Source organism: Sturnira hondurensis, unplaced genomic scaffold, assembly GCF_014824575.4.
Source record: "Sturnira hondurensis isolate 20B ecotype Veracruz unplaced genomic scaffold, ASM1482457v3 Scaffold0008723, whole genome shotgun sequence".
Taxonomy (NCBI): Eukaryota; Metazoa; Chordata; class Mammalia; order Chiroptera; family Phyllostomidae; genus Sturnira; species Sturnira hondurensis.
In genome coordinates, this window is record NW_028081354.1 from 1,643,913 (window position 1) to 1,662,213 (window position 18,301).

At 38.8% G+C, this 18,301-nt stretch overlaps 1 protein-coding gene across 3 annotated transcripts in view; it reads left to right on the forward strand.

The window, feature by feature from the left end:
• The window catches only part of RAD18 (RAD18 E3 ubiquitin protein ligase), a 120,807-nt gene that overhangs the window by 37,906 nt on the left and 64,600 nt on the right, over positions 1-18,301 (forward strand). For all 3 annotated transcript variants that reach the window (XM_037055702.1, XM_037055703.1, XM_037055704.1), the window contains exons 6-7: positions 1,511-1,610; positions 6,358-6,542. In XM_037055702.1, the coding sequence (XP_036911597.1) occupies positions 1,511-1,610; positions 6,358-6,542 (285 nt within the window). The remainder of the gene's footprint in view (positions 1-1,510; positions 1,611-6,357; positions 6,543-18,301) is intronic.

Genomic DNA, 18,301 nt, shown 5'->3' on the forward strand with positions numbered 1-18,301 from the left:
CACACTTCCAAGCTGTTCTGACTGCTGTTTACAGCCTAAGACAACATGACCCCTGCCCCTCCTGTCCAAACTTACTCAGCTCTGCCTTTCAAAAGTCCTCTGCTCTAGCTAAGCTGGTCTCCCCACTCTCCTTGAATGCACCCAGGGACTGGCAGCCACTACCTGCGGGCCAGATTTGGCTTCTTACACCTGTTTTTGTCAGTGAAGGTTCACTGGAGCACAGCCACATCCTTTGTTTGCATGTTGTCGTGGTGGCTTTCATGCCTCGTGGCGGAGTTGAGTAGTTGTGACAGAGGCCGCCTGGCTCCCAAAGCCCGCAGCCTTGACTCCCTGGCCCTTTGCGGTGTGTGCCGACCCCGTTCCGCCTTTCAGACTCTGTCCTAACCACTCTTTGGTTACGTTGGGTAGTATTGATAGGTCGTGTCACTGAAGTGGTAGAGCATGTTTTCTGGACTATTTGTGTATAATCTGCTTAACTACTTGATGAGTGGGTTAACCTGTTAACCCTGTTGATTCATGTCTGTTCTTGCCAGTGATGTTTAGAGGACCTTTTAGGCAGAAGCTGTGCCTTAGACATCTTTGGCACACTCACAGCACACACAATGCAGCGGCTTAAATTATTAAATTTAGATCGACATCAGTGTATTAGTACTCGATTGTTTAAGTTTCATAAGGATATGTCAATTTTACTTGTGTTTCCTAGTGTACCTTACTTTTGGTCACTCTGTCAGTTCACAGTTCTTACGGTAGTGTTTTTAGCTTGATAGTTAAATTATTTCTTCCAGCAGAATCAATTTTTCAAATGAAATCTTACAATGAGCCACAACATATAAAGGAGATCAGACAGGCCCTGCTACGTTAGAGACGCGCTGCTCCGCCTGACCTCTGCCTTCATCCCTGTCTGTCACCTGTGGTGGCCTCTAGGCCCTGAGATAGCTGTATAGATCCCTGCAACTCAGGAAACAGTTTGAGGATGATTGTGTTTCCTAATTTTAACGTACAAACAAGAGCTAAATCAATGAATTTGTAACCGTGGGTAGAGTGAACAGTAATTGGCCCAAACCTGTAACTGCTTTGCTACGGCTGTGCCACACCACCCCCTTCCATTCGCCCACAGCCCGGTGTGTCTTAACTCAGGTTGTTGTGATTGTTTTGGCACTAAACACGGGTGGGGGGCCCTGAGAGTTGGGAAACCCTAAGATTAGTTTTATAGTTTCTTCACACCTTGGGAGAAATGACGTAACCAAAGCATTTTCTAATAAACAAAGCTCCAAACTTCTCTGCAGTCTCTTCCTTTTGAATTCCGCGACCTCCCACAATTCAGTCCTTACCCAGTAACCAGTCTGTCCCCGTCCTGTTGCCGGAGGGGCCATTCTTTCCCTCTTCTGCTTTTCTAAGTTGTTTGTGTTGGGATTTTAGTTTTTATCTTAATCTGTGTACCATGCCATGTTATATTATTTTTGCCCATTCTACCAATAGTAAATCGTCTTTTCTTTTAAAAAAAATGTAGTGGATTGTCCAGTTTGTGGGGTTCGTATTCTGGAAGATCACATTAATAAGCACTTGGACAACTGTTTATCCCGTGAAGAGAAGAAGGAAAGCCTCAGAAGGTAAGAAAGTCAAGCATAACGGCAGAGCTGCTTTAGCTGGATGCCCCTTGTGCTTTTACAAACTTGGGGGGAAACACAGTGTTCGTTTGTCCTCGTGACCCGGTGCCAGAGTCCGTCTCCCAGTTGCTCTTTCCTTTACCCTGTCAGTGCCTCATCCACCCCCTCTCCTTGTTCTTGATCGACTCCCACTTTGCCAGTGCAATTAGCTATTGAATTTAACTGCTAATAGAATTTGACTTAACAAGAAATTAGTGACTTAGGATTAAATTTTCTTTAAACTTGTTTTCTTCTCTTAGAACTTTAGAACTACCATAAAGCTCCTTGGCCAAAGACAGTAAGGTTATACTCTGAATATAGAACATATAAAATCTTTCCTTGGTTTTTAGGATGCTCAGAGTTTTCACAATTTTAAATATAGCTTGTTTAAAATAATTTTTTTCTCAGTAGGCAATTCTATGCATATGACTCTAAAGGGTACAAAAGGGTGTATATATACGGAATGGAATGTCCTCCTGCCTCAGCCCCCCACCACCCAGGTGGCACAACTAATACACGATCGACTCAGGGTTTGCACCCGCACTTCTGTTTTGCCTCCCTTATACGCCAGAGTTACATTAATTTATTTATGCAGACCTCTGTTATAAATTGTTTGGGAATGAAATTTTAGTCAAAGTTATATTGCAGGTGCTCAGGAATCGGTGGTTACTGAAGGTGATAAGGAAGCAAAGGCCACAAATTAGAGAGTCTGGGGATGAAGGGAAGAAGAGAGGTGAGACAGTAGTTCGAGAAAGCAGGCAATACCTAGAATAAGGAAGGTTTTATTTTTTAAAATGGAAATTGGTTAAGCCTTCAGTCTCTCTCCTACTGTTCCCAGGGAAAGGGCAGATGTTAGGCGGAACAGGGTCAGAAGCGTACGAGACGAAGAGCCCAATAGTGAAGTTAATCTTTGATGTGTAGAAAGAACTTTTCTTCTGAAACAGAAGGGGTCAGAGAGATTTGGGAAAGGAGGAGAGGAAGCGGAGAAATTAATGGGGTCCGGGAAGTTGAGGTAAAGAGATCGATAGGCTCTTATGTTTGCCTCTTTTGAAGGACTGGGAAGAGCATTTTCTAAAAACCATGTTATTAAGTGAGGAACTTTTCTTATTTTTTGTGACTAAAGATAAAATGGCATCACTTAATTTTTGAGTGACAGTAAATATGGAGTGAAGTCAGGTTTCAAGGGACAAAATCATACTGTTGTAACGTACAAAAGCTAATACACACCTCACAATGATGCTTTATTAATGTGCTTTGGGGGACAATAATTGACAGTTTTTATTGTATTTTTAGCTTGATAGTTAATATTTTTCCTCCAGCAAAACCTTTTTTCAAGTGAAGTCTTACAGTGAACTATAACATTTAAAAATAGATAAAATTGGCCCTGGCTGGTGTGGCTCAGTGGATTGAGCGCAGGCCTGCAGACTGAAAGGTCTCTAGTTCGATTCTCAATCAGGGCACATGCCTGGGTTGCGGGCCAGCCCCCAGTGTGCAAGAGGAACTTACTGATGTTTCTCTCTCTTTCTCCCTCTCTCTAGAAATAAATAAATAAAATCTTTGAAATAGGTAAAATTAGCTGTGCTGCTTGAAAGTAGAGACAGAAGGCCCGGGACTGTGCTGCGCCACCTGACCTCCCACTTCGTCCCTAGCTATTGTCCATGGCGGCCTGTAGGCCCCCCTTTATGGCCACAAGTGCCTGTGCAGTCATGTGTGCCCAGCACTCCCTCCTGATGGGTAAATGTGTTGCTGAGAATAAAATTAGATTTTTGTAGGTTACTTTATTACTTGAGATTTGGAATAAATGAAATTGGATCATCCCAAGGATTATTTCCCATAAGCCATCAGAATTGGATGGGCTGCATTTCTCTTTAGAAATGTTTCCTTCTAAAGAAAGGGTTGGGGATGTAGAAGCTGAGCATTTTCTCCCTGAAGAGTAAGGAAGCAACACAGGTATCTTACCTGGACTGCTGTTTTTCTAGATGCATCCATCATATTTCCTCTAACACATTTAACTCTTGTGATGAATCCAAAGACATACTCACCCATATATAGTTAAGTTCAAGTTCCAATAGTAGTTCCAGACCCTGCTCTGTGGGCTGCTGCAGTCCTGCCAGTTGCTCTGTTATTGAACTTAGAAGCACTGCAGACTGAAATCTATCTCTTAGGAAAAGACTGACTACACACGTTAGTGTGTTGAAGCCTCTGAGAAGTCCTGCATTGAAGACAATTGTTAGATTTTCTTTAATCCAGTAATTCCTGAATTTATCTTTCCCCCAAACCTCTTTGTCCTGACAACTCAGTATCTTGCGAAACTGGTATTGGTGAAGCTACATTTAGGGAAACATTGGGCCCCATTTCTCTTTAAAGAAGTTAAAACGTGGTCTGAGGTCTGGTCACATAAAAGAGTCTCTAACATTGAAACATTTTTTCCGTAACACCCTGACAGGCCATTTCCTTGATGTAGATGGCAACCCTTAACCCATTCTGTGTAGACTCATGTCAGAGTTGATTCAAAGAATGCTCTTTCTTTGGATGTCTTCAGGTTCTGAGGACCCTTAAGTGTGTTCCTTCATTTGGTTTCACTAAATCGTGGAAGAAAGATCAGTGTCATTTTCAGATTTTGGGAAACATTTGTGCGGCTTCGTATTTTAGCATTCTTGGCAGAAATTGTTGATTTCTGCTGGTGGTTTTCATTGTGTGTGCCAGTGAAGAGTGCAGCTTTCCCCTGAGGTTTCGTGGTCATGAGCCATCGGTCCTTGATAAAATAAATGCTTTAGCTGTACAGACTTAATGTGTTGTCCCTCACAGTGCACTTGTATAAACTACTACAAAATGTTTCAGCTCTAGCTACCTACCAGGATTTAACCATAATTCTATCAGTCTTGTTGAGTTCAATGGCCTGTCATTGTAAGAAGAATGATTTTCAGAAAAATGTTATCCGTTGAGAGTTTGTGGGTCTTTCTACAATTAAATAGTTATTTCTGGCTTTTAGACTTAATTGATAGATCATAAATGAAATAATTTAACCAGAGAATGATACTGTTGGTTAGTAGAGAAATGTCTGGTTTTTTTTTTTCAGTCTATATTTAACTATTATTTCTGTCATTATGTTCTGAACTATTTGCATCAGATTTACCCCATGGAACCTTATTAGTATGGACTTTAGGTCCCCACTTCAGGACAGAGTAAGTTGGGGGTTGGTTTGGAGAAGTGACTGAGAACCTGCATTTTAAATAAGCTCTCCAAGTGGTTCCAAGACACACTGGAGTTTGGGTAGCATGGCCTTCTGTGAACTAGTTATATGAAGTGCTTTGTAAAATCTTGTTTCTCGATAAAATTATTGCTTCCAGCTTCCTATTAATTTTTACCTGAAATTTTGATAGTGTTGTTTTAAAATGATTACAATTGTAACAACTACCTTGAATACATATTCATTAATTACCTAATTGCCATAATGTTGAGTCAGGTGATATACTCAGAGAACAAGTTTATAATCAGATTAATACTCACTAGTTTCTGTTTATAAAATTGTCATAAGTCATTGATACCCTAGGGTAGCTTGGCTTCTATTCCATTTTAACAAATAATGTTTATTAACTGGTATTTTGGTAGGAGTAAAAGAAACTCATTTAATCAGGCTTTGTTCTATTTAAAATTATAGTTTAGTGCTAATCAGTATATCAATTATGAAAATAGAATGAAGAGCCAGATGGTGATTTTGCTAATACCCTTCTTGTAATGCCTTATATGCATTTTTTGTTAGTATAATTACTTTAAGTTGAAGAGAACAAAACCCTGTTGTGTTTTTTTGCTCTTGTTTTCAGTTGTGTTCTTTGAAGATGGTAGCTCAAGAATACCATCTACCCATCAGTTTTCTGAATTCCTTTTTCATTGGTGGTAATGAGTTGGGTAAAGCTAATCGTCCCAACAGGTCTTTTATTTCACCTAGTGCTTTTGCAAAATGATTGTCTTGGATTTGAGGGGCAGTTTTGCCTGTGGATTAAAATGTTTTCTAAAGAAGATATGTATAATGGTAACGTTAAGTCCATAGCTTAATACATAGTAGGATTTGTACTCTATCTAACTGTTTTTTACAGAGATTTTGCATAGGAGCTAGAGGCAAATTTTAGGAAAAGCATGCTTTAAAGAGATAGAGAATTGAATAAGTCTACATAAATGTGATTCTTAGTGAAGTTCTCATAGCATTTAGTTCATAGGCCTTCTATGCTAGTCCCCAGTCTGCAGCTTCAGGCCTGCCTGCTTTCTGAGACTTGAGTTTCTTTATCTGAATGTCCCACTGGCACCTCTCATGCATCATATCAAACACAGTCAACTTGATTTACAAATTTCATCCTTCTCTTTTTCATTTTTGTCTTAATGGGTCCAATTCTCCTGGTCACCCTGGAATTGAGTCAGAAGGTAAATTATCATTCATTCATTCATTCATTTATTTTTAGAGAGAAGGGAAGGGAAGGAGAAAGAGAGGGAGAGAAACATCAGTGTGTGGTTGCCTCTCACCTGCCCCCTATTGGGGATCTGGCCTGCAACCCAGGCATGTGCCCTGACCGGGAATCAAACTGGTGACCCTTTGGTTCCTAGCCCACGCTCAATCCACTGAGATACACCAGCCAGGGCTAAATTACTATCTTAAGTGAAAAGCATTTGATAATTCACAATAATACTCAGTTATCTTGTTTCCTTCCTTTTTCAGTTCCGTTCAGAAAAGGAAGCCACTGCCCAAAACTGTATATAACTTGCTATCAGATCGTGATTTAAAGAAAAAGCTAAAAGAACATGGATTATCTATTCAAGGAAATAAACAACAGCTCATTAAAAGGCACCAAGAATTTGTACACATGTACAATGCCCAGTGTGATGCTTTGCATCCTAAATCAGGTAAAGCAATAAAACAGTGAGTAATGCTCATCCTGCATACAGCAGTTTTGTATAGCTCAGGGATTATAAATCATGGAAATGGATGTTTAATAGATATACTTTTGAAAATAGGTAAGACATGGAAATGTATTTCTTCAGAAGGTATTAGATTATATACTATGATATACCAGCCTTTCTTTCAGCCAGTCTCAGTCCCCATTTTCTTCTCAGAAGCAATAGCTGCTATTAATTTGTGTCTTTCCAGAGATAGTGTGGGATAAAGAGTTGATTTAGAGAGCCTGGGTTATAGTGCCAGCTTTGCAGCATTGTGACTGGGTGACTATGGGCAAGTTCCTTAAATTCTTTAAATGAGTAGATCGAAAAACTGGTACATTTACATAATGGAATACTATGCAGCAGAAAGAAAGAAGGAGCTCCTACCCTTTGTGACAGCATGAATGGAACTGGAGAGTATTATGCTAAGTGAAATAAGCCAATGGTGAAAGACAGATACTATATGATCTCACCTGTAAGTGGAGCCTAATAAAAAAAACAAACAAACACAAAAAATGAGAAGCAGAGACATGGAAATAAAGAACAAGCTGACAGTGACCAGTGGGGAGTGGGGAGGAGTATAATGAGGGAAAGAAGGGGAAAGAGCACGTCAAGGAACACATATAAAGGACCCATGGGCATGGACAACAGGGTGGGGATTGACTGTGGGAGTGAGGGAGAAGGGGAGTTGGGGCAGAGGAGAACAGTGGGGAAAAGAGTGGACCAACTGTAATTGAGCAACAATTAAAATAATAAAAACAGCATTCCAGCCAAGTGGAGGTGTAGGTAGATATGCTTTGTCTCCTTGCACAATCAAAAGAAGGAAACAACCAATTTAAAGACAAAAAACAACCAGAGCTGCCAGCAAATTGAACCGGAAGTTCAGTTTGGAACTTCCAGTTTTGAAGTTTGACAACCAAGGAGTTAAACATTTATCAAGACTGCACCACAGCACAGCAAAGTGAGTTGCTCCACTGTGGTGAGCCCGTATGGCTTTGCCCCTTGCAATGCAACAGGTGCACCACGGCAAAGAATTATGGCCCAGATGAAAGAACAGATCAGAACTCCAGTAAAAGAACTAAGCAAAGATTAAATAGCCCACCTATCAGATCCAGAGTTCAAAAAAATGGTAATCTGCATGCTCACAGAAATGACTGAATATGGTCACAAAATAGAGGAAGAAATGAAGGCTGTGTAAAGTGAAATGAAGAAAAATATACAGGGAACCAACAGTGAAGGGAAGGAAACCAGGACTAAAATCAACAATTTGGAGCAGAAGGAAGAAATAAACATTCAACCAGAACAGAATGAAGAAACAAAAATTCAAAAAATAAAATGGGGAGAGGCTTAGGAACCTCCAGGACAACTTTAAATGTTTTTACATCCGAAATATAGGGGTGCCAGAAGTAGAAGAGGAAGAGCAAGAAATTGAAAACTTATTTGAAAAAATAATAAAGGAGAACTTCCCCAATCTAGCAAAGGAAATAGACTTCCAGGAAGTCCAGGAAGCTCAGAGAGTCCCAAAGAAGTTGGACCTAAGGAAGCACACACCAAGGCACATCATAATTACATTATCCAAGATGAAAGAGGAAAGAATCTTAAAAGTAGCAAGAGAAAAGGAGATAGTTACCTACAAAGGAGTTCCTATAAGACTATCAGCTAATTTCTCAAAAGAAACCTTACAGGCAAGAAGGAGCTGGAAAGAAGTATTCCAAGTAAAACGCAAGGCAAGGACCTACATCCAGGTCCTTGAAGGCAAGGACCTACATCCAGGTTTTTGAAGGCAAGGACCTACATCCAAGATTACTCTATCCAGCAAAGCTATTATTTAGAATGGAAGGGCAGATAAAGTGCTTTCCAGATAAGGTAGATAGCTAAAGGAGTTCATCATCACCAAGTCCTTATTACATGAAATGTTAAAGAGGCTTGTCTAAGAAAAAGAAGATGAAAACTATGAACAGTAAAATGACAACAAATTCATAACTATCAACAACTGATCATAAAAAAGAAACAAGCAAACAACTAGAACAGGAACAGAATCACAGAAATGGAGATCACATGGAGGGTTAGCTGGGAGGGGAAAGGGAGAGAATGGGGGAAAAGGCACAGGGAATAAGAAACGTAATTGGTAGGCAGAAAATAGACGGGGAGGTTAAGAACAGTCTAAGAAATGCCAAAGAACTTATATGTATGACCCATGTACCTGAACTAGGTGGGGTGAGAGGGGAATGCTGGAAGGAATGGGTGTACCAGGCTGAGGGGGATAAAAGGGAAAAATGAGTGGGACAACTGTAATAGCATAATCAATAAAATATACTTAAAAATATGTACAAAGATGCCAATTACTATAGTATCAAAATAGTGAAATACTTGGAATAAAGTGTTAAGTGAATATTCATAGATGGTTACAATGTTATGAAGCACTTAAAATTATAAATGTTCTGTAAGTAAAATGTTTACAATACAACTTAAAGCAAAAAAATTATTTTTAAAATTTTTAAAAAATATATTTTATTGATTATACCATTACAGTTGTTCTATTCCCCGCTTCATTCCCTCCCCCCCACACACTCCCTCCCCCACCATTCTCCCCCCTTAGTTTATAACCACGTGTCTCAAGTTCTTTAGATTCTATATTTCCCCCACTATTCTCGCCCTCCCCCCTATCTATTTTCTACCTACCATCTATGCTATTTTCTGTGCCTTCTCCCCCCTTCTCCTCCTCCCACTCCCCTGTTTCTAACCCTCCATGTGTTCTTCATTTCTATGGTTCCACTCCTGATCTAGCTGTCCTCTTGGTTTGCTTTTGTTTTAGGTGTGGTTGTTAATAACTGTGTGTTTGCTGTCCTTTCACTGTTCATATTTTTCATCTTCTTTTTCTTATATAAGTCCCTTTAGCATTTCATATAATAAGGGCTTGGTGATGATGAACTCCTTGAACTTGACCTTATCTGAGAAGCACTTTATCTGTCCTTCCATTCTAAATGAAAGTTTTGCTGGATAAAGCAATCTTGGCTGTAGGTCTTTGGATTTCATGACTTGGAATACTTCTTTCCAGCCCCTTCTTGCCTGTAAGGTCTCTTTTGAGAAATCCGCTGACAGTCTGATGGGTACTCCTTTGTAGGTGACTGTCCCCTTATCCCTTGCTGCTTCTAGGATTCTCTCCTTCATTTTAGTCTTGGCTAATGTAATTATGATGTGCCTTGGTGTGTTCCTTCTTGGGTCCAACTTCTTTGGCACTCTCTGAGCTTCCTGGATTTCCTGGAAGTCTATTTCCTTTGCCAGACTGGGGAAGTTCTCCTTTATTATTTGTTCAAATACGTTTTCCACTGGTGGCTGTTTCTTTCCCCCTTCTGGTACCCCTATAATCCGGATGTTGGAACGTTTAAAGATGTCTTGGAGGTTCCTAAGCCTCTCCTCATTTGTTTGAATTCTCATTTCTTCATTCCTTTCTGGTTGGATATTTTGTTCTTCCTTCTGGTCCATTCCATTGATTTGAGTCCCAGTTTCCTTTCCATTGCTATTGGTTTCCTGTGCATCTCCGTTCATTTCAATTAGTTTAGCCTTCATATGTTCCTCTAATTTGTGACTATGTTCCTCTAATTTGTGACTATAATCTACTAGTTCTGTGAGCATCCTGATAAATAGTGTCCTGAATTGTGCTTCTGAGAGGCTGGCAATCTGTTGGTCGCTTATAGTTATTGGCTCTGGGACTTTGAGTTCTTCTTGCACCATCTTTTCGGCTGTTCGTGCCTATTCTGTAGCAGGATTGGAGCCCTAAGGTGTTCACCAGAGCAGGGCAACTCAGTTGCTGGGTTGTGACGCTGTATGTGGGGGCGGGGTCAAAGAGGGACAGTGGCGTCCTGTCTGCCGCCTGCCGCCTCGGCCCTCACCGGTGCCGCAGCTGCTGCCGTCACCGGGCCCACGCGTTTCGTCCCACTGCTCGCGAGTGTGCCACCGCCGTCAGCCCTCGCCCCCTGGGGCCTGCGTGGTCCGTCTCACTGTGCGCGAATATGCGCCCGCGGTCAGTCTGCCCCGCACCCCAACTGGTTCCCGTCTGCCTGCGCGCCTGGGTCGGGGGCCCTGTCCTGCCCGACCCTGCTCGCTGCTGGCTCCGCCCCTCTTACCGTCCCCGTTGAACGGTTAGATGTAGTCGGACTTCTGTATAATTCAATTTTCTGACCTTTGGTTGTGTCTTTGTTTCTCCAAACCTTTGTTGTATTCAAACTTGGTTGTGGGAGAATGCACAGTGTTTCACCTATGCCTCCATCTTGGCGGAAGTCTCGCAAAAAAATTATTTATCTCAGTTTTCTCATCAGTAAAATAATTTGTTTTCCATTTCTGTCAGAAATGTTTTATAATCTTACAGTACTACCTAATTCATGCTGTTTTTGAGAGAAATACATGAAAATAAAATTCATATAAACTGCCTAGCACAGTACCTTAGCAAGTAGTATTCAGTAAATGTTACCATTATGGTTATTACACACAAACATATGTCCTCTGTCACTGTGGCTTTATAAGTTGTTTGTGTTATATAGTCATACACCACATAACATTTCAGTTCACGATGGTTCACAGATAGGACAGTGGTCCCTTGAGATTATAATGGAGGTGAACAATTCCTATCTCCCAGTGATGCTGTTGTCGTCATCATAGCCTCGTAGCGGGATGTGTAACACAGGTACTTACTGTTACATCACAGTTGCCCAGTAATTTGTTATGCAGGCTTGTGGCCTTCAGAGCAGTAGGCTGTACTGTGTAACCGTGGTGCACAGTAGGCTGTGTCCTGTAGGTTTGTGTAAGTGCGCTCTTCGCATGACAAAGTTGCCTGATGACACATTGCTCACAGAGTGTCCCTGTTGTCGAGTGGTGTGGGACTGCACACACTCCTCAGTGATTTCTCCTTTTAATTTAACCACACACACATTTTGGAGTTTCTTCAACTATGAGCATACATAGAATTGCCAATACTTAAAAAAATTAGATGTAAATATAAAACTACACAAGGTGTAAGTGTATTGTTTGGTGAATTATCACAAAATAAGTTTCACCAAGGGCACGTATCTCTAACCACTACTCATCCCCACCAGGATCTCAGAAGCCCCTGCCCCTCCCAGTCACTGCCACCTTCGTTCTCACGGACGACCACCGTCTTGACCTCTAACACTGTACATTCATTCTGCCTATTTTGGCTTATATTTGATTTTTATAAGTGGAATAATAAATAGTTTATATATACTGAGTGTGTCTTTATTTGTACAATGCTATGTTTATAAGCTTCATTCATGTTTTTGCGTACAAAAATCTTTATTTGTGATTTCAAAAGATTTTGTGGTTGCTCTGGAGTATTCTAATATATATCTCAGTATCCTTTCACTGGTTGATGGACATTTGGATTTTTCTACTCTTTGGTTCATAAAAATTATGCTGCAGTGAATAATCTTTTCCATGTCTCTGTGTACACAGGCACACAAGTGTTTTTGAATATATATATCAGGGATTAGAATACTTATATTTTTCCAGATGTTCAGTTTGTGTGGATACAGCCGAAAACTTAGTGCCGATGTACATTCTTATGAGGAAGGTGTGAGAGCTCTAGTTTTTCCACATCCTTAACAACTTCAGTATACTCAGTTTTCTCATTTGGCTATTCTGGTGGGTCCGTGGTAGTGTTTCATTATGGTTTTAATTTGAGTTTTCCTAATGACTGTAAAGTTTAGCACATTTTTATGTGCCATTGGTCATCTGGACATCCTCTTTGATGAAACGCCCATTTAGGTCTTACACCCACACTTTCTATGTCGTGAATCTGTTTTTTTCCTATTTATTATGGGAGTACATGAAGATGTCTGGATAGAAATCTTGCTGGAGTTTTGTGTATTTGTGTATTCCTTCTTCCATTTCACCTTTTCATCCCCAAGGGCTTCATTTGAGAGGAAGTTCTTCATCCTAACACGGCCCAGTCAGGTGCACCTTTCCTTTTTCGTGTCCTTGCCTGCCACAAGGTCTTTCGGATCTGCTCTTTTCTTTGAAAAGCTTTATTGTTACTGCTTTTACACTTTGACTTATGGTTTCTCTAGGTTTGATTTTGACATATGTTATGAGGTAGGAAGCGAGATTCTTCCTTTTCTATGTAGATAGCCAATTGGTACAGCACCATGTATTTAAAAAACCATCCTTTCCCCACTGATTGTCAGTGTGTCTTGGCTGAGAATCAGCTAATTATGTATGCGTGGGTCCGGACATTTTTGTTTGCTCAGTCACTTACCAGCAATGTGCTATCTTAATTACTCTATAAGTAATTTATGATAAATCTTGCTGGCTGAGTGTATTTCTTCCAGCTTTGTTGTTTATTGAAATTACTTTAGTTTTTCTAGGCCCTTTTCCATATAAATTTTAGAATAAGCTTGCAAATTTCCATCAAGAAACAAAAAGCTGCTTGGATTGGCATTACATTGAGTTTAGAGATCAATTTGAGGACGTTAATATCTACACAGTATTTGAATCTTCCACCTTGTGAATTTAGTTTATCCCTTTATGTATTTGTTTTCCTTTTCTGTCAGAAATGTTTTATAATCTTCAGTATGAAGTCTTATTCTTTGAAAGGCTTATTTATAGGTGTTTGATTGTTTTTTCCACATTTTTATTGTTCAAGTACAGTTGTCTCCATTCGCCCCGAACACACACACCACCAGCCATCCTCACCTCCCACCCTCAATCCTACTCCCCTTTGGTTTTGTCCATGTGTCCTTTATACTTGTTCCTGAAAACACTTCCCCCTTTTGGTATTTGATGTTTTCGATGCAATTTAAGTTGTGTCCTATTTTAAAATGTCAATATGTATTTATTTGTTTCTGGTATATAAAAATACAACTGATTTTATATATTTTTGTATCCAGTGACTTGTTATATTCAGTTTTTATATGTGCATTTAAAAAATTGAGCTATAATTTACTTAGGATATAAATCATCCTTTTGAAGTGTGCAGCTGTCACGTAAGTCAAAATATAGAACATTCTATTCACCCCCAAAAGTTCCTCTGCCTCTTCATGATAACTTTTCTTCCCCTTACCTTAGTCCCTGGAAAATACTGATCTCTTCTATGTCCCTGAAGTTTTGCCTATTCTAAAATGCCAGAAAAAAGCAGTTATACAAATTTTGTGCAGTATATAATTTTCTGTCTCTGGCTTCTTTTACTTATCACAGTGCTTTTGAGTTTTGCCTCTGTTGTTGCATTTATCAGTAGTTCAGTCATTTTTATTATATGGCTTTGCTGTGTATTAACTGGACTGTCTCCAGTTCTTAGCCATTACAGGTAAAGATGCTGTGGACGTGGGCTTACAGATTTTTGTATAGCCATGTCTCTTTATTTCTCTTGGGTAAACACCCAGGAATAGAATTGCTGGGTCATGTGGTCAGTGTATGATTGAAAACATAAGAAATTGCCATGCTGTTTTTAAATGGCTACACCATTTTCCCTTCTGTGAGAGGTCCATTTGCTCTGTTCAGTCTTTTTTTTTAGGACTGAGTGGAACTTTCAAGTTCTTTACAAGCAGAGCTGGAAATTGAAAGATTGTTTCATTTAAATGAAATCATACAATATGTGGCCTTTGGTGACTGAGTTTTTTCACTAGCCTATTTTCAAGGTTTATCCGTGGTCAAGATCTTATTTGTTTTTATAGCCAAATATCAGTTCATTGTATGTATGGAAGCCACAGTTTTTGCCCATTCATCAATTGTGTGACAGCTGGGATTCCCCCCCCTTTTGGCTGTTATGAATAATGCTGCTGAGAACATTCGTGTACATGTTTGTATGTAGACATGTTTGTATGTATACATGTTTTTATGTAGACATGTTTTTATGTAGACATGTTTTTATATCTCTTGGGTGTGCACCTAAGAGTGGAATTGCTGGCTCAACTGGTAACACTCTGAGCATTCCGAGGAACTGCTAGACTGTGTCCTAATGCGGCTGCACCACTCTACATCCCACCGGTAGTGCGTGAAGTTCCAGTTTCTTCACATGGTTACCACCACTCGGCATTCTGTCTTTTCTGTTATAGCCATCCTGGTGGGTGTGAAGGGGTCTGTCACTGTGCTTTTGATTTGCATTACACCAACTTTTTAATATTAAGTCCACCATTTATCTTTAGCAAGTAATGTATCCACTTTATCTAAGTTGATGAATAAATAATATACCACCCTTCTAAAAAATGATATTGCTTCATTAGCCTTGTGGGATCTATGGTGAGGTCCTGTCTTTCATTTTTGATACTAGAAATGTGTGCTCTCTCTTTTCTTTGTTCATTAGCTTACCTACAGGTTATCAGTTTCATTGATCTTTCCAAAGAACCAACTTTCAGTTTCATTGAATTTTTTCCCTCATTTTGTGTCTATTTGTATTTCGTTGAATTCCGCTTTTATCTTTATTTTTTCTTATCTATTTTGTTTAGGTTTAATTTGGCCTTTTATTTTTAGTTTATTATGGTGAAAGCTTAGATAGTTAATATCAGATTTTTTAATGTAAATATTTAAATCTACAAATTTTTCTCTAAGCACTGTTTTACCTGCATCTACAAAAGTTTATGATTTTTTTGTTTGTTTGTTTGGTTAAGATGTTTTCTAATTTTTGCTGTAATTTCTCTTTTGATCCATGGGTCATTTAGAAGTGTTTTCAATTTCTTTTTCTTTTTAAAAAAGATTTTATTTCTTTATTTTTAGAGAAAGGGAGAAAGAGGCAGAGAAACATCAATGTGTGGTTGCCTCTCGCACACCCCCTACTGGGGCCCTGGCCCGCAACCCAGTCTTGTGCCCTGACTGGGAATGGAAGGGGCAACAGTACGTACGGTTTTCAGGCTGGCAGTCAGTCTAGTGAGCCACACCTGCCAGGGCCTAAGTTTCTAAATGTTTGGATATTTCCCAGATATCTTTTTTATTATTCATTTTTAATTTGATTACACTTTACCAATTCTGTATGATGTCAGACCTTTTTCTTTTATTAAGACTTGTTTTATAACTCAGTATTTGGTCTTCCTTGGTGAATGTTATATAAACACTTGGAAATTTTGCTTTTTTTGTTCAGTGATCTATAAATGTTAGTTATATAAAGTTGCTTGATAGTATATTCAAGTCTTCTGCATCCTTATTGATACATGTGTACTGTCCTAACAATTACTGAGAGGATTGTTGAAATCTCCAAGTATATTCGTAAATGTTCCCATTTTTCCTTTTAGGTGAATGTGCGTCTGGTATTGTTGTGTGTTCTTGATGAGTTCGCCTGTTTATTGTTATGAAATATTTGTCCTTGTCCCTGGTTATATACCTTGTCTGAAAAGCTACTTTATCTGCTTTGAATATAGCTGCTGTGTTTTATCTTAGTTCACTTTTTTAAAGCCTATTATGTTATTCTATTTAAACTGTGGTTTTTAAAAAATTTTTTAAAAATTCTTGTAAGTATATGGTTTGGATTTGCTTTTTACATTTCATTTAACTTTTCATTTTGTTTAATCTCTTCGATTGGGTGTCAGTCTACCATCTTGTTCTTTGATTTCTATTTGCCCTGTCCATTCTTCATTTGTTTTCTTTCTTTTCTTGTTTTTGGATTGAGTATTTTTTAGTTTTCCATTTTATTCCTGCTGTTGTCTTTTTACCTATACCTCTGTTTAACTTGTTTTGGTGATTATTTTGGAGTTCAACATTCCATCCTATCACAGTCTACCTTTATCATATACTACATGTGTAACGCAAGGACCTTCTGACTCTATCCTTTGTTTTATAGTTGTCATAGGTGTATGTGCTATATCCCCCATAATACATGTTACTGTTGTTTTTGCTTTAAACTGTCAGTTTTCTCTTAAAAAATGCAGAAGTTTGTATGTGCCCACATATTTGCTATTTCTAGTATTTTTCATTTTATTGCTAAGATCTGGGTTTTCATTTGATGTCATTTTCTTTTGGCCTGAAAAAGTTTATTTCATATTTCTTTTTTTAAATCTTATCAACAATTATTTTATTTTCTTTTAGTGTATTTTATTAATTATGCTATTACAATTGTCCCAGTTTTTTTCTCCTTTTATCCTCCTCTGCCCAGTAACCACCTGTTCTCCAGAAGTCTCCCCCCCCCTTAATTCATGTCCATGGTTGTGAGTGTAAGTTCTTTGGCTTCTCCATTTCCTGTGCTATTCTTAACTCCCCCCTGTCTATTTTGTTCCTACCAATTATGCTTCTTAATCTCTACACCATTTCCCAATTCTCCTTGAGTATGGCAATCAATCAATCAATCAATCAATAAAGGAAGAAATGAAGGCCACACTAAAAATAAAGAATAAGCCACAGGAAACCAATAGAGAGGGAAGGAAGTTAGGATTCATACTAACAATTTGGAAAATAAAGAAGAGATAAACATTCAACCAGAACAAAAAGAAGAAACAAGATTTCAAAAAATGAGAATAGGCTGAGGAACCTCTGGGATATCTCCAAATATGCTAACATCAGATAGGGGGTGCCAGGAGGAGAAAACAAAGAGCAAGAAATTAAAAACTTACTTGAAAAAATAGTGAAGAAAATAATGAAGGAAATGAAATAATGAAGAAAAACTTGCCTAGTCTGGCCACAGAACTAGACATGCAAGTCCAGGAAGCTCAAAGAGTCCCAAAGAAGTTGGATTCAAGAAGAAACCCACCAAGACACATCATAATTAAATTACCCAAGATTAAAGGTAAGGATAGAATCTTAAAAGCAGCAAGGGAGGAGACACTTGCCTACAAAGTAGTTCCCATAAGAGTATCAGCTGATTTCTCAAAAGAAACTACAGACAGGAAGGGGCTGGAAAGAAGTATTCAAAGTCCCGAAGGGCAAGGACCTACATCCAAGATTACTCCATCCAGCAAAGCTATCATTTAGAATGGAAGGGCAAATAAAGTGCTTCCCAGACAAGGTAAAGCTAAAGTAGTTAGTTCATCACCACCAAGCCATTATTTAATATTTCTTGTAGTGCAAATGTGCTGTCGAGACAAATTCTCAGCTTTTATTTGTCTGAAAAAGTCTTAAGTTTGCATTCATTTAAAAAAAAAATCTCTCTTTGGACATAGTTTTGCCCTTGTGGGAAAGCTGAAGCTCTGTTGGAAGGAACATGCCCATATTTACCCAGATTCACCATCAGTATTTGCCTCCTTTGCCTTATTTATTACTGTTTTTCTCTGTGTGAATATGTGTTTGTATGTGTACATCTTTATGCATACATAATTTTTTTTAAATCTTTAAGTTATATAATCTTGACTCTTTATCCCAAATTACTTCATTGTGTATTTTCTAAGATAAAGGATATTCTCTTTTACTGCCACAGTATAGTCAGTCAATTTCTGTGAATTCAGCTTTGTTACAGTACTTTATCATTTCTATTCTAGTTTCTGCAGTGGACTCAGAAGTGGCCTGTATAGATTTTCTTCCCCTCCAGCACATGACCCAGTTTCAGATCACCACTGTATTTAGTTGTAATATCTTTTCCATCTCTTTCCATCTGAAGAATTCCTCAACCTTTTTTTTTTTTGTCTGTCATTTAACAACACTGGTTTTTAAAAAGAATACAGTCTTTGCTTTTGTGGGTTTTTTCCCCAAATAGAATATTTCTCAATTTGACTTTGTCTAGTATTTTCTTATAATATTCAGGTTGTACATTCCTGAATGTTGATGAACTGCTGGCTACTCCTTCCTGTTTTTGACTT